The following is a 16,531-nucleotide window of genomic DNA, read 5'->3' as shown; positions in this document are numbered from 1 at the left end:
ATGTGCTACAGAAAATTCAGATTTTGCACAAGATAAACCTCTTTTCCTTTGTTCTCATGATAGGTGAAGTTCCAAGATACCGACATTATCATCCTTTACCTTGTATTCTGATTTACCTTTGTCCCGACCAGATCGGCTTTGTTCAATTCTCTAATTGAAATCTGATCTCTTTTTCGATTTCCTAACAGATGCTGATGTAGCAGTGCTTACTTTCAGAGCTGCATGACTCCAACTCTAAGTCTTAGATGTGATACAGGTATCCAAAGTTCCAGGGAAATACCAGGTTATACAAATATAGCACATCGTTACAGATCTAGAAATAACATTAATAGCTCTGGACTAAATGTGACTTCTTTGAGTTTCAGTCTATGTCCTAGTTTTCTTATAAGACTTTTCTAAAAGAGAGCATAAAATACTTGTTCTTTTGTTTCTGGCTTATTTTGTACCACCTCGTGTCCCCAAGATTCATTCACCTCATAGCATGCCTCATGACTTCATTCCTTTCTGTTGCTGCACAATATTCCAACATATGTATACACCACAGTTTGCCTTTCTGCTTCTCAGTCAATGTATCCTTCAGCCACCACCATCCATTGGGCATCATAGATAATGTCCAAAGTAAACATCCATATCTCACATTATCCTCTTAGTTGTACAGTCATCAGTACTCTCAATTTTAGACCCTTTTCACTGATCCAAAGAAAAAAAATAAAAGATAAACACACCTTCAGAAAATAGAAAATCAAAACCTTCCCTTAAGTCTTGTCCCTTCCCCTAATTATTTACCCCCCCTGGTATTGCTGTGGTACTTTGATGTCTTCCTATTAAATATAGGCCATCACATACAATAGTAGTTTTCCAAATTGACTCTGTGCAAGATTTATACCTTGAAGTGGTTCATGCAAGAACTTATATATATTTGTAGTGTTACTCAGTGGAATACATGGCTCTATATAACCCCTTTCAATCGTGTTTGCCTTCAATATGCAATTTTACTTATACACCCAGTAATGAACTGCCTTCACTTCTATCCATTCCCTTACATTTAAGTTCAACCTCATTAGCTAACCATTTACCCATGTCTAGCTTCTGTGTAACTATAGGTCCCCTATATTCTACATTATAAGCCTCTGAGTTTACCTTTACCAAGGTTGTAATAGCAAAATTATACAGTAGCTCTCCTTTTGTGTCTGGCTTATTTCACTCAGCATTCTGTGCTGAAGGTTCATCCGTGTTGTCGTATGCTTCAGGACCGCATTTCATCTTACTGCTGCATAATATTTCATCATATGCATATATGACATTTTGTTTATCATCTGTTGATAGACACTTGGGTTGTTTCCACCTTTTTGTAATTTTGAAGAATGCTTATATAAACATCAGTGTGCAAATGTCTATTTGTGTTACTAGTGTCGGGTCTTCTGCATATATACTGAGTAGTAGTATTACTCTGTCGTAGGGCAACTTGATATTTAGTGTGTGTGTGTGTGTGAGTGTGTTTTGGCATAGGCAGGCACTGGGAATTGAACCCAGGTCTCTGGGATAGCAGGTGAGAATTCTGCCTCTAAGCCACCATCATACCACCCAATATTTAGTTTTATAAGGACCCACCAAACTGTCACCCATAGTAGCTGTAACATTCTGCATTCCTACTAGAAGTGCGCAAGTGTTCCAATTTCTCCACATCCTCTCCAACATATGTAGTTTCCTCTTTGTTTAATGGCAGTCTTTCTTATAAGTGTGAGGTGATTTTGTCATTGTAGTCTTGATCTGTAGTTCCCTTACGGCAATGAAAATGAGTTATCTCTTAATGTGCTTTTTTAGCCATGTTTATTTGCTCTTGGGAAAAATATCTATTCATATCTTTAGCCCATTTTATAATTGGGCTGTTTGTTCTTTTGTTGTTGAGTTGTATGATTTCTTTATCTAGATAAAGAATATCAAACCTTTATCTGATATGTGATTTCCAAATATTTTCTCCCATTAAGTTGGCTGTCTCTTCATCTTTTTGACCAAATCCTATGATGCACAGAAGCATTTGATTTTGAGGAACTCCCATTTATCTATTTTTTCTTTCAGTGCTTCTGCTTTGGGTGTAATGTTTAGGAAGTTACCTCCTATTACTAGGTCTTGAAGATATTTCCCTATGTTTTCTTCTGGGAGTTTTATGGTACTGGCTCTTATATTTAGGTCTTGGATCCACTTTGAGTTCATTTTTGTATAGGGTGTAAGTAAGGGTACGCTTTCCTTCTTTTGGCTATTGATATCCACTTCTCCCATGCCCATTTATTGAAAAAATTGTTCTGTCCCAGTGCAGCAGATTTGGGGCCTTCTCAAAGATCAATTGACCACAGATATGGTGGTCTGTTTTGTACTCTAGATTCTATTCCATTGCTCAATACTTATATCTTTGGGCCAGTACGAAGCTGTTTTGGCTTTGTAATAAGTTTTAAAATCAGAAAGTGTTAATCCTCCCCTTTCTTACTTCTTTTTAAGTATATTTTTAGCAATTTGAGGTCTCTTTCCCTTCCAAATGAATTTGATAACTAGCTTTTCTAAGTCTGCAAAGTAAGTTGTTGGAATTTTGATTGGTACTGCATTGATTGTATAGACCAATTTGGGTAGAATTGACATCTGAGTACATTTAATCTTTCTATCCATGAGCAAGGAATGTCTTTCTACCTTTTTATATCTTCTTTGACTTCTTTTAGCAGTATTTTGCAGTTTTTTTGTGTACAGGTCCTTTACATTCCTGGTTAATTTTATTCCCAGTTACTTGATTCTTTTAGTTGTTATTTTCAAATTTTTCCTTAATTGTCTCCTCAATTAAGTCATTGCTTGTGTATATAGGAACATTACTGATTTTTGCACGGTAATCTTGTATTCTGCCACTTCGCTGAATTTATTGGTTCAAGTAGCTTTGTCATAGATTTCTCAGGATTTTCCAAGTATAATATCATATTGTCTGCAAATAATAAAAGTTTTATTTCTTCCTGTTCAATTTGGATGCCTTTTATTTCTTGCCTAATTGTTCTAGCTAGAACTTCTAGTACACGAATAATAGAGGTGACAAGAGGGCATCTTTGTCTTGTCCCCGATCTTAGAGGGGTAACTTTTTGTCTCTCACCATTGAGTATGATACTATGGGTTTTTCATATTGAGGAAGTTTCCTACCTTTTAAAGTGTTTTTATCAGAAAAGGTCGCTGAATTCTGTTAAATGCTTTTTCAGCCTCAATTGAGATGATCATATGATTTTTTTTTTCCCTTTCAACTTGTAAATTTGCTCTATTATATTGATTGATTTTCTTGTGTTGAACCATCCTTGCATTCCTGGTATAAACCCTACTCGGTCGTGGTGTATAATTCTTTTAATGTGTCGTTGGATTTGATTTGCTAGTATTTTGTTGAGAATTTTTGCATCTATATTCATTAGGAAGACTGACCTGTAATTTTTCTTTTTTAGAACATCTTTACCTTGTTTTGGTGTTAGAGTAATGTTAGCTTCTAAAATGAGTTAGGTAATGTACCTTTGTCCTTAAATTTTCAGAAGAGATCGAGCAGGATTTTCGTTAGTTCTTTTTGAAATGGTTGCTCAAATTCCCCTGTGAAGCCATCTGGTCTTGGCTTTTCTTTGTAGTAAGATTTTTGATGACTGATTGAATCTCCTTACTTGTGATTGGTTTGTTGAGATCTCCTATTGCTTCTTTTGTCAGTGTTGGTTGTTCATGTGTTTCTAGAAATTTGTCCATTTCATGAAAGTTGTCTAGTTTGTTGGTGTATAGTTGTTCATGGTATCGTCTTATGATTTACTTTATTTCTTCAAGTTCTGTGGTAATGACCCCCCTCTCATTTCTGATTTTCTTAATTTGCATTCTCTCCCTTTTTTACTTTGTCAGCCAAGCTAGGGATCCATCAATTTTACTGATTTTCTCAAAAAAGCAACTTCTGGTTTTACTCATTCTTTTCCTTTTTTTTTTCTAGTTCCTTTATTTCTGCTTTAATCTGTATTACTTTTCTTATTTTATTTGCTTTGGCATTAGTTTGCTGTTGTTTATGTAGTTCCTCCAAATGAGCACTTAAGTTCTCAATTTTTGCTCTTTATTCATTTTTAATGTAGACATTTAGGACAATAACTTTCCTTCTCAGCACTGTCTTTGCCTTATCCAACAAATTCTGATATGTTGTACTTTCATTTTTATTCATCTCCAGATAGTTACCAATTTCTCTAGTAATTTCTTTAACTCGTGAATTGTTTAGGAGTGAATTATTTAATCTCCATATGTTTGTGAAAGTTCTGGTTCTTTGGTGGTTATTGATTTCAGCTTCATTTCATTGATCACAGAAAGTGCTTTGAATAATTCCCGTGCTTTTAAATATGTAAAGACTTGTTTGTTCCCAGCATGTGATCTGTCTCACAATGTTGCACAAGCACTAGAGAAGAATTTATATACTGGTGTTTTGGGATGTAATGACCTATATATGTCTTTTAGGTCTAAAGCATTTATAAAATTGTTTATTTCCCTACGTTCTTGTTGATCCTCTCCCTGCTTGTTCTGTCTAGAGAGGAGAGTGATATATTGACATCTCCCACTATTATTGTTGAAATGTCTGTTGCTCCCTTCATTTTTGCCAGTGTTTGACTCACATACTTTGGAGCTCCTTGATTGGGAGCATAAATATTTATGATTGTTATTTCTTCTTGGTGAATTGCCTTTTAATGATGCCTCCCTTGTCTCTTATGACATCTTTATAGTTGCAGTATATTTTGTCTGATAATTTTAGCTACTCTTGCTTTCTTTTAATCACAGCTTGCATGGAACATCTTTTTCCATGCATTCACTTTCAATCTATTTGTATCCTTGGGTCTAAGATGAATCTTCTAGGATTAAGAAATATGAATCGATCCTATTTCTTAATCCATTCTGCCAATCTGTATCTTTTAATTGGTGAGTTTAGTCTGTTAACATTCAAACTTGTTATTGCAAAGGTATTTCTTGAATCTACTTTCTTAACTTCTGGTTTTTATTTGTCAGATCTATGTATTCTTTTCCCTTTTTCTCTTTTTATCCTTTAAGTAACCCTTCCTGATACTCTTCAATTCTGTGACTTCCTCCAGACCTCCCTTTCCCATCTGCTTTTTTTTTTTTAGCTGGCAGAACTCCCTTTAGTATTTCTTGTAGGACTGGTCTCTTGTTGACACATTCTTTCAGCCTTTGTCTGTCTGTGAAAATTTTCATCTCTCCCTGACTACTTTTTTTTTTTAACATGGGCAGGGATCAAGAATTGAACCTGGATCTCCGGCATGGGAGGTGAGAACTCTGCCTGCTGAGCCACCGTGGCCTGCTCTCTCCCTCACTTTTGAAGGACAACTTGACTGGAACTCTTTCTCTTTCAGGATCTTACATATATCATACAACTGCCTTCTTATCTCCTTGGTGCCTGCTGTGTATTTCAAACTCATTCTTATCTGATATCCATTTTATGTGGTAAGTCACTTTTCTCTTGCTGCTTTCGGAACTTTCTGCTTCTCTTCAACATTTAACAGGCTGATTAGTGTGTGTCTTGGACTGGGCCAATTTGGATTTATGGCTTATTCTTTCTCTTCCTTCTCCAAATTTGCTGTTGTGTTTCTCTAGTATATTTTTTTATTCATGTACTACTGTATCTTTCATCTCTGTGATATCTGCTATTTTTCTATTTATTCTTTCACATTCTTCTTTATGCTCTTCTGGTGTCTTTTTGATATCCTTTAGATGAATAACCAACCCATTGAATTTATTTAGGAGAGTTGTATGAACATCTTTGATTAGTTGTTCCAAAGTCTGTGTCTCCTCTGGTGTTTCAATTTGGTTATTTGCCTTGGCCATATCTGCTTGCATTTTCATATGCTTTGTGATTTTCTCTTGGCTTTGAGCCATTTGATTATCTTGATAGGGTTATTGCGGGATTTTATTTCCCTCAATCATGTAAGTTTTTATATTTGCTTGGGTTTGCATTGAAGGTCTCCTTTTGCACCTTGTTCATCAATAATTCCCTGTCAGACTGAGGCCTAGAACTTATGCAGCTCTACTTGAGGATCTGTTTAAAGCTAGACACACAGGCAGTTTGCCAGACTGCACTTTCCATTTCTTCCCAGCAGATGATGCTCTTGGGCCTCCTTTTCCCTCTGGCCTGCCTTTTCCCTACTGCAGCAGCCAAGTGAGCTAGATGGAGAGCAATGGGACTGGTGGCCCCCAGGCTTCTGTTTGGAGTGGCTTGGGGCTATGTGACTGGATATGTCATCTGCCCCTTTCCACAGCCTATCAGGAAATGCCTCCTGGCTAGATGCAGCACAGGGCAAGGTCCAGGGGTGCGGGCTGTAAGGAGCGGTGGCATGGGGTGGGTGGCGCTGGTTGTATTGTAGGGTATGGCACAGGATGCAGTGCTCTAGGGGTGTGGGGCATGTGTTGGGGTGATGCTGGGCAGGGCACAGCATGATTCAGTTATGGGATGGGAGGCTGCATGGAAGGTGGAGCATGGAGCAGGGTGCAGCAATATGGGCAGTGTTAGGGGTACAGTGTGGGGTTGCAAGTCAAGGGGGCAGGGCATGGTGGCATAGGACTGCGGCATGGGGCAGGGTGTGGGATTGCTGGGTAGGATGCACAGGGGACTACACGTGTGGGCCCCAGATCATTAGGCAGGTTATGGGTGTGGCATGACTTGTTTCCTCTTCCCTATCTCCCTATCTGTGTACTCCTAGGACTCTGGTTCTCCACATGGAAAGCGAAACTCTAAGTTCTGTGTGCTGGTCTCTATGAGCAGTGAAAGAAAGCAAACTGGCTTCTGGGTTCCCCATGCGAGTTCTGGGGGCTGATATCCTAAGTTGACTGTGGGCACAGGCAGTTTCCTGGGCTTAGCCCCTTGTTCTAGTGGAGTCCTGACAGAGTCCAATCATCCAGTATTTACATCCCAATTCCTTAGCTTTTTTATCCAAGACTTTCCTGTGTAGTGTAGGAGACCCTCTCAGGTCACTCACACCCTGGAACTGCTGCCTCTGTCATTTTTCTTTTACTTCTGTAGTTGTTCTTCGGGCAGGGATGAATTCAACCTATCCTATTCTGCCATCGTCCCCAGAGTTTCTCCTTCACGTTTGAATGACAGTTTAGCTGGATAAATAATTCTTGGCTGCAAGTCTTTCTCTTTTAGGATCTTAAAAGCTCATTTCCATGGTGCCTTTTGAGTTATCTGAACTCAGTCTTATATGGTTTCCCTTGTATGTGGTGAGTTGTTTTTCTCTTGCTGGTTCAGGTCTTTGTGCTTCTCTTCAATATCTGACAGTCTCATTAATTTGTGTTTTCGAGTAGGTTTGTTTAGATTTATTATATTTGGGTTTCATTGGGCTTCTTTGATTTTCATATTTATGTCTGTCATAGGGGTTGTGCAGAGTTTTCACCCATTATCTCTTCAGGTAGTCTTACTACCTCTTTACTCTTCTCTTTCTGGAACACCAATGATTCTTGTTTGTATGCTTCATATTGTCCATCATTTTCCTGAGATCCAATTCAGATTTTTCCATATTTTTTGCCATTCGTCTTTTTGTGTATTTGAATTCAGTTGACCTGTCCTTTAGTGTGCTTCTTCTTTCTTTTGCCTCTTCAGATTTGCTTTGTGTGTCTATTCTTTCAAATTCTTCCCTGTGCTCTTCTAGTGTCTTTTTGATAACCTTTATGTCATTAGTTAGCCCAGTGAATTCATTTAGGTTTTGTATGAATACTTTTTATTAGTTTTCCCAAATTGTGTGTCTCTTGTGTTTTAATTTGGTCATTAATAATCCTACTTTGTGAGTCATTTGGCTGAGATATATCTCCCTGTGTCTTCATATACTTTGTGGTTTTCTGTTGGCTTTGAGGCATTTGATTATCTTGATAGGGTTATTTTGGAAGTTGATTTCCCTCGGTCCTCTAAGGTTTTGTATTTGCTTGGGTTTGCATTGAAGGTCAGTAATTTCCTGCCAAACCAAGACCTGGACCTCATGAAGGATACAACTGTATTTGAGGATCTGTTTGAAGCTAGACAGATAAACAGTTTGCCAGACTGTGCTTTCCATTTCTTTCCAGCAGATGGTACTCTTGGGCTCCCCATTTCCATCAGGCCTGCCCTTTCCCAACTGTGGCTACAGGCTGAGGTTGCTGGAGACCTGGTACAATTCCAGCCAGCTCCACTTGTCCCAGTTTGCGCTCAAATCCACCAACCCCAGGGCTTGGTGTGGTACTGTGTACCTTGGCGGAGATTCTGCTTGTCAACCCAATGGGTCTGGTGACCCCAGGCTCCTGCTTGAAATGATCTTGGGCAGTGGAACAGGGTATTTTAACTGCGCCTGCACACAGCTGACCCATAAATACCTGCTGGCTGGGTGCCGGGTGTGGGGCGAGGCAAGGGGCATGGCAGAGTACGTTCCCTTGTCCCTGTCTCTCCATCTGTGCTGTCATGAGGCTCTGGGCCTCCACTGGGAAGGGAGAGCAGAAGGTCCTATACACTAGATGGTCTCTGTGTGCAGGGAATGGAAATCTGCATACTTTTGCTTTTCCCACAGGAGCTTCCGGCTGCAGAGCTGTGGGTACAGATCTTCCCAGCTCACTGCAGGGTCAGGCAGAAGTGTAGTTTATCAGGATCCACACTTTATTGCACATTGCCTTTTGTCTACAGTGGAGTAACCACTGAGCACACTCATCCCATTCTCTCCATCCCAACTCCTTCATTTTTTCATCCAGGACCTCCCCAAATAGTGTAGAAGACCCTCTCTGATCACTCATACCCTGGAATTGCTGTTCTTGTTGTTTTTCTGTCACTTCTCTAGTTTGTTCCTTGGAGAAGGTGTGAACTCAGCCTATTCCATTCCACCATCTTCCCGGAAGTTATCTTCTTAATTAAATTTTGTATTTTGCAGAATGAAAAGTTATTTTCATGGGCATATATGTGTGTCATTCTAAGAAAAAACACCTGCATGTTAATATAATTTCTTTTTTTGCATGGGTAGGTACTGGGAAATGAATCTGGGTTTTTGGCATGGCAGGCAAGAATTCTGCCACTGAGCCACCATCACACCGCCCTAATATAATTTATTTTAAGCAGTTTCCCAAAAATGTTTTATTAAAAGTATGTTTCTTAGTATTTTTAGGTAATATCTACATCTTGCTTACTTTTTGTGAGGGGTTGTTTTGAATGTTTATCAAAGATTAGGTCATTTAATCCTCACAATAACCCTATTTTGTGAGTCTGGCATTATCTTTATTTGACAAATAAGGAAACTGAGGAACAGAGAAGATCAGTAAATTGCCAAGGTTGTACAGCACCCCTAGTCTAGTTTTACAGACTGCTCCTGAGTACTATACTACATTGCCTTCTGAACCATATTTAATGTATTAAATTAGAGTTGATTATGATTTTCTTATGTAAGTCAAGTTAATTAATTTAGGCAAATTAAACCTTTGTCAGCATTAATACACAAGTGAAAAGAGTTGCAAGGAGCGCAGGTATTAGAAATGATTAGAAATTAGAAATGATGTCAAATTTAAATACTGTTGTAATAAATAGATTTTTAGAAATCTTCATTTCATTTGGCTTATTTATTGTTTTACATATCTTCTTAGGCATATCACACCTGAAAAATTTTATGTGGAAGCTTGTGATGATGGAACAGATGATGTACTTACCATTGATCGTGTGTCCACCGAGGTTAACTTGTCAGGTATTTTATAATCAGAGTGTCTGAGAAAGATCTTATGCATTTTCAATAATTAAAATGAATAACTCAGAGAGGTATGTCAGTTTGTAGCTCTCTGAAAGCTGACTTATAAAAATTTAATTCTTGCTACCGTACTTAGTTTTTGTGTATTAATTTTGCTTCCTTTTTAGTTTAATTTAGATTTTGAAAAACCAGGTAGCATTTTGCGCTCTGTGGGCATTTATAAACAATATTTCTTTATTTGTGCCCTTAATCTGTGTACTCAAACAGGATTGGTTTTGTTGATATCTAAGCACCTTTCTAGCCTTTAAGTTTGTAGGTCTTTGAGTGTGAGAAGGTTGTTTCAGCATTAATTGTGTGAACTTTTAACAGCTGTTTTTGTTTTGCAGATACTCATGACTTTGAAGATAATGTAATAAATGAAAATTAAAATGTAGTTTACTGACTAAAACTTGCACTTATTTTTGGAAAAGTATATTCTTATACTTCATCTACCTATTCAGTCATTTGGTTTTGCCTCTCTGGGATATAAAATAAGAATTTTCCTCAGTTGTGTGGTACATGCTGAACAGGTTAATTTGAAAAAACTTTTGTCATATTAGTTTATCATGTGCTATCACATTCAGAATTTCATATTTTCTTTCTTTCAAAATTCCATTTCACCACCAAAGTTCTATATTTTTCCTTTAATTATAATATTTGAGTATCCACAGAGTAGACATTTAGTAAATATTCTGAATGAATAAAGTGAAATGTGGAAATGTTTTGCATGGGATAGTAAAGTGTGAGAAAGATTATGGCTATAAGATTTCTTTTTTTTTTTTTTTTGCTTTTCTGGGTATGCTGGATATACTATATAGATTTTTCATTTGACCAAATTGAGTTAGAAATTTGTTTTAGTTTGATAATTTAGTATTTCCTATTTGTCTATTGTTTGGTGGCTATTTTCTCAAGATAGGTGATTGATTTTATCCAAGGCTAGTACACTTCCCTTAAATTTTAATCCACTGCTTCATAGGCTTGCAGCATATTGATACGACCTAATATCTGATGAAAACTTAGTATGGTTGTATTTTCTGTTATTTTTTACCTTTCAGTGACATTGTATTTGTACCTAGAGACACTGTACACCCATTTGAGTGGACTGTAAAGCTAAAGGTGAACAGTTGTTGGGATGTGAAGATGATGATAGAAAGCAGTCATTGGTAGACACATGCTTGAGATGTGTCTACCAATGGCCTGAAGCCAACAATGATGAGGGGCTGATTGACTGAGTTTCTCAGCCAGTTCTTCTTACCATTAGAAAACCAGACTGTGATCACGGAAAGAGGAATTTTTTTCTTACGTGAAAACTAACAAATATTCTTAGGAATTATAATAGTTTTTGGCATTACATTCCAGTTAATACAACTTGCAACTCTATCAATAGTGCATTTAAGTTTATTAAATACTTTCAGTATATTCAGGATTTTCTCTATAATTGTCACTGCATTGGCATCCCCATTTTTCATTTTAGTTAATTGTGGAATACCTTTAGTTGCCTATTGAAATTAAAATCTTAACTCAAATCTCTACTTTCACTTGCTTCCTATTTTTCTTAAAGGGATAGGTTTCTGGTGAGAGGCTGAATTAAATTCTGTTGCAAATTGACATAAGAAAGACCCACAATTGAATCATGTTACTTTTTGTTTTATTTTATTGTTTTTTAAAATTTTTCTAAGCAGGCAGAAAACTTATTAGGTAGACATGTGAGAGGACATGCAGGCACTCTCACAAAGACAGAGCTTAGAAAAGTGAGAGGCCCACACATATTTATTTATGATTATTTTTCTAATGCAGTTTTATTGTTGATATATTATATATTCACATACCATATAATCATCCAGAGTGAACAATGAATGAACCATGTTACTTTTGGCACCATATTCTAGACAGGCAGAGAGACCTTTATGTGTAACATTGACATCTTTATTATTCTATGTTTTGCCACAATGGGGGCCTAATACTAATGAAGAAATACTGCTTTCCTAGAACAAATCAAGCAGATTGATTTAATTGAAATCACATTAAATTTCTATTTCTATTGGTGAGCTTTTTTCTATGTGTTCTTTCTTTTTAAGTCAAGAAAGATGTTCCTCCTTCAGCTGTCACAAGACCAATATTTGGTATATTGGGCACAATCCATTTGGTGGCAGGTAAGAAAAAAATAAGCTAAGGTAGGCAAAGATGTTAATTAGTTGACAATATTAATATAAGGTGAAGGCATACTTAACATTATGCTTTAGCAAAAAATTCTCTTAAATATTTGTCATTAATCTCTACAAACAATACTTCCCAAATACTTAAATTTACCAGCCTAGGGCTCTACTTAAAAAAATGAAATTTTTACAGTTAGAGTTGAAATCTCTAGTCAAGCATTTTTCATAAATTCCAAGAGTATTTAAATAAAAATTTTAATGCAGTGATGGTGCAAGGTATTCTACACCTTCAATAGTATATTGATATGACCTACTGCACGTTAGGGAATCTTACCTGGCTCTGATTTATTAAGAAGGTGATTTTTTTATCTAAATTTTGTTTCATTGCATTTTAAAAAATTCCTGTTACGTTTCAGGCACTGTGCTAGATGCTGAGTTATCAAAGATGAGAGTCCCTTTTGTCTTACAATTCAGTTTAATGAGAGAAGCATATAGGTAGTAAATTACTAGCACAGTGTAACAAATTTTAGTAGAACGATATACCCAGGAATACTTCCAGTGTGGCCATTTATGGTTAGACACCTTGAACAGACCTTAAGAAGGTATTTGTTGGGAAGGAATTACCCTATTTCATTTGGCTATGGTAGGGAGGAGGTTGTCAAGATCAGGATTGGTGTATTAGTTAGGGTTCTCTAGAGAAACAGAATCAACAGGGAACACTCGCAAATATAAAATTTATAAAAGTGTCTCACGTGACCACAGGAATGCAGAGTCCAAAATCTGCAGGGCAAGCTGTGAAGCTGACGATTCCGATGGAGGATCTGAACGAACTCCACAGGAGAGGCTCGCCAGCCGAGACAGGAAGAGCCTATCTCTTCTGAATCCTCCTTAAAAGGCTTCCAGTGATCAGATTATGCATTACTCATTGCAGAAGACACTCTCCTTTGGCTGATTACAAATGTACTCAGCTGTGGATGTAGTTGACATGCTCATGATTTAATTCTATGAAATGTCCTCATTGCAATAGACAGGCCCGCACTTGCCCAACCAGACAAACAGGTACCACCACTTGGCCAAGTTGACACATGAACCTAACCATGACAATTAGTATATGTATTATATGTGGTCCTGTGGTGGCTCCTTGATTTTTTTTTTAAATATTTTTATTGACAAATCTTCATACACATACATTGTACAAATGGTATATGATCAGTAGCTCGCAATATCACTACATAGTTGTGTATTCGTTGCCATGATCATTTTTTAGAACGTTTGTATCACTCCAGAAGAAGAAATAAAGAGAAAAAACTCATACATCCCATACCCCTTACTCCTTCCTCTCATTGACCACAATAAATTGGATAGTATTTCCATCTACCCAATTTATTTTACCCCTTATCCCCCCATTATTTATTTATTTATTTATTCTTATTTTTTTTAACTCATCTCTCCATACCCTGAATAAAAGGAGTATCAGACAGAGGCTCCTTGATTTATAACTACTCATCTTTGTAATATTGCAATAACCAGTTAGTTATACTGCTATAGCACATTTCTCTACCCTTTAGAATAACATAAAGGACATTGGAGTGGTGTAGATGGAACATCTCATGACCTGTGGGGCTTAAAACTGCAGGCTGGGTAACAGAGGCCTATATACCTTGATGAGAGAGAGAGAACTGTTTTCTCTCTCTACTTTCCATCTAAGATGACTGGTTTAGTTAGTGAAAACTTTGCTTTTATCTTTTTGACAAGACTTTGATTTTTCAATATGAATTTTTCTAAATACATTGGTTTTTCTAATAATGTAAGATTTAAAAAGAAAAATCATGAGCCTTATATTTTTGCAGCACAGTACATTCTCTTTCTATTAGCCTTTAAAATTTAAACAATAGAGATTGCTATTTTTGGCTTTAGACTTGTCTTTTTAATATTTATGAGTGTTTTGCTTTGTTTTTTATTTTTGCAGGAAATTATCTTATTGTCATTACCAAAAGGACAAAAATAGGTGAATTTTTCAATCATGTAATCTGGAAAGCAACAGATTTTGATGTTCTTTCTTATAAGAAGACAATGTTGCACTTAACTGATATTCAGGTAAGATCTGGAGGCGATCACTAACTGCAAAACCCAAAGAGATATAATAAGGGAATAGAAAAGATAGAGAATGTTTGATGGATTTCTTTTAAGCCTATTTATTTAAGCAACCTCTGGTGGAAGGTACAAAATAGGTAGCTCTGGTTAGCAGTCAAATAGGGCTCATTTTGAGAAGACAGATATAGTATGCTGCTTCTGGGTAATTTTAACCTACTAGTCACTTTTATCATAGTAGCAAAAAAAAAAACGAAAATAAAAACAAGCCTTTCCTTGTCTCTAGCTATAAAATATATTTTTAAAAAGTCCTTCAAATATTTTATTGCAATTGGTCTATTTTTTTAAAAAAAGATTTCTTAAATTTAAAGATTTATATCTTTTGACAGTTTTTCTAATGTATTTTAATTAAAATGTTTGGTTTTTAAGATTTTTAAATATTTTTACTACCAAGTTTACAAAAATGAAAGTAGAATATAATTTTTGTATTTTAGTTGAAACTTAAAATATATTGTTTTACTATTTATAGCTATGAAAAGTTAGGAATTTCTATTTGTCCTCCATGAAACTATATTTTGGAGAAATGAAATGGCTGTATTCATTTAATAGCCCCATAATATTTACTTGAACAGTTTGTTTTTGATTGCTATACTTTTGTCATTAGGTCATATAGCAAACTTTAGCATTGCTTACTTAAATATGTTTTGCTTGTGCCTTTGATTAAAAAAATATGCCTGAACCCAAATTTAAAATTTTGTAGTACATGTTAATTATGTGAAATATTGCTAAACATTAACAATTAATTTTTAGAACAAGGATAAAAACCTTAATCTTGGTATTATTGGAAAAGCAAGTTAAAAGGTTTATCAGAAAATGTTTACAAAGATAAATATTGCTCTTGCTCTACTTTTTAATCTTTTTTTTTTAAATAAAATAGAATTCTATTTGACTTCCCATCCAACCCAAATCAGTAAAGTTCTTAAGAATGAGTATGATACTGTTCTCATTATTTATTCACTGTGTTTTTGGGTCCCTCACAAATTTATACTTTTAGTTTGTCCAGTGGAGATAATTATACCAACCTAGCAGGATTGTTATGTAGATTAAAGATTCTATGTAAAGTATCTGGCATTTAGTAGGTTATAATCTAGGGTGATGGTGTTTTGTTAAAACCAGTTTGCTGTCTTTTAGAGTAAAAATTGTGATGGTATTGATTCTAAAGGAAAGGTAATCAAGTAATAATACCCTACAACATTTATTGAGCATCTTACATGTGTCAGGCAGTGTTCCAGGTCATGGGGAGCACCCTCTGCCCTTCCTGGACCCAGGTCCTTAGCCACTGGTATGCAATGGTGCTGAACTGACAGGTTTTTATGTTTTCATTCTTTCCTCATACTGACAGGTTCCTTTTCAAGTGTGCCATATACTGATTTTTCTTTTTCTTTGTTTACAGTTACAAGATAATAAAACTTTCCTAGCAATGATAAACCATGTCTTAAGTGTGGATGGTTTTTACTTTTCAACGACATATGACTTGACCCATACTTTGCAGCGGCTGTCCAATACTAGTCCAGAATTCCAAGAAATGAGTCTCTTGGAAAGAGTAAGCTTACTTTTCAGTTATTTTTACTTCTTTTTTTTTTTTTAAGGGAAGCAGATTCCATTTAGCCATATAAATTTATGTTGATTATTCTCAAATGTGGCTTTATCAGGATCATCTGTGGAGCTTTGAAAACATACCATGTTTCAAAATGCATCGCAATCCCAGATTTGGAGCTCAGAATCTTTTTGTTACACAACCAGGATTGACAACCTCTGGTATACATATTCAGAAATCCAGTCTAAAGACACATAGTTAGAGGATAACCTTTCAGAATTTGTATTTTTACCTAAATATCACTGGGCTGTCAAACAGTAGCTCTTAAGTATCAAGTCTTCAAAACAACACTGTATTCATTTGTTATTTTTTAACTCTCAGTATTCTATTGTGATACCACCAATAGCAACATAATCAGGCTTATAAAGTTAATGTTACAGAGGGTGTTGTTTTCACTGCAGTGATGTTATTTATAGTTTTTGTAATTAGAAAAGTAACAATATATTGATTACAGAACTTCAAAAATATGTTTAAGCTTTTAAAAAAAAACTTTTTTAAGATGGGTGTGTCTTTAAAACTAGGCCTCAGATGATCTCAGCTTAAAATTTGTGCTGTTCAGGACCCTGGATGATTGCTGCCTTGATTTTTTTATTAACAAACCTTAGCTATGTTTTGGGGGAAAGGCAATTTAAAAAGTTGCTCAGTTACGTATTAGGTTGGACCATAAAATTGTCAGTAATATATCATTTTGACCAATAAAAATCATAATTTCACATAGTTTAGCATAAATCAATATTTTAATTGATTATCTCTTTGGGGTAAGATGTTATACTCTAATCTGGTAAAACTCTGTATAAGCTTAAATGTAAGGTTGGCTAAGGAATCAAGAACTTTGGCTTTTAACTACAAAGAGACTGTTG

General features: G+C 35.9%; 1 protein-coding gene across 1 annotated transcript in view; it reads left to right on the top strand.

Moving 5' to 3' along the window:
- The window catches only part of SACM1L (SAC1 like phosphatidylinositide phosphatase), a 98,462-nt gene that overhangs the window by 40,465 nt on the left and 41,466 nt on the right, over nucleotides 1–16,531 (top strand). Inside the window, exons 2-5 of the mRNA XM_077129568.1 lie at nucleotides 9,631–9,728; nucleotides 11,846–11,920; nucleotides 13,893–14,020; nucleotides 15,468–15,617. Of these exons, the coding sequence (XP_076985683.1) occupies nucleotides 9,631–9,728; nucleotides 11,846–11,920; nucleotides 13,893–14,020; nucleotides 15,468–15,617 (451 nt within the window). The remainder of the gene's footprint in view (nucleotides 1–9,630; nucleotides 9,729–11,845; nucleotides 11,921–13,892; nucleotides 14,021–15,467; nucleotides 15,618–16,531) is intronic.

Source organism: Tamandua tetradactyla, chromosome 15 (genome assembly GCF_023851605.1).
Source record: "Tamandua tetradactyla isolate mTamTet1 chromosome 15, mTamTet1.pri, whole genome shotgun sequence".
NCBI lineage: Eukaryota > Metazoa > Chordata > Mammalia > Pilosa > Myrmecophagidae > Tamandua > Tamandua tetradactyla.
Note: the sequence above shows the minus strand (reverse complement) of the source record. Positions and strands in the feature narration are given on the sequence as shown.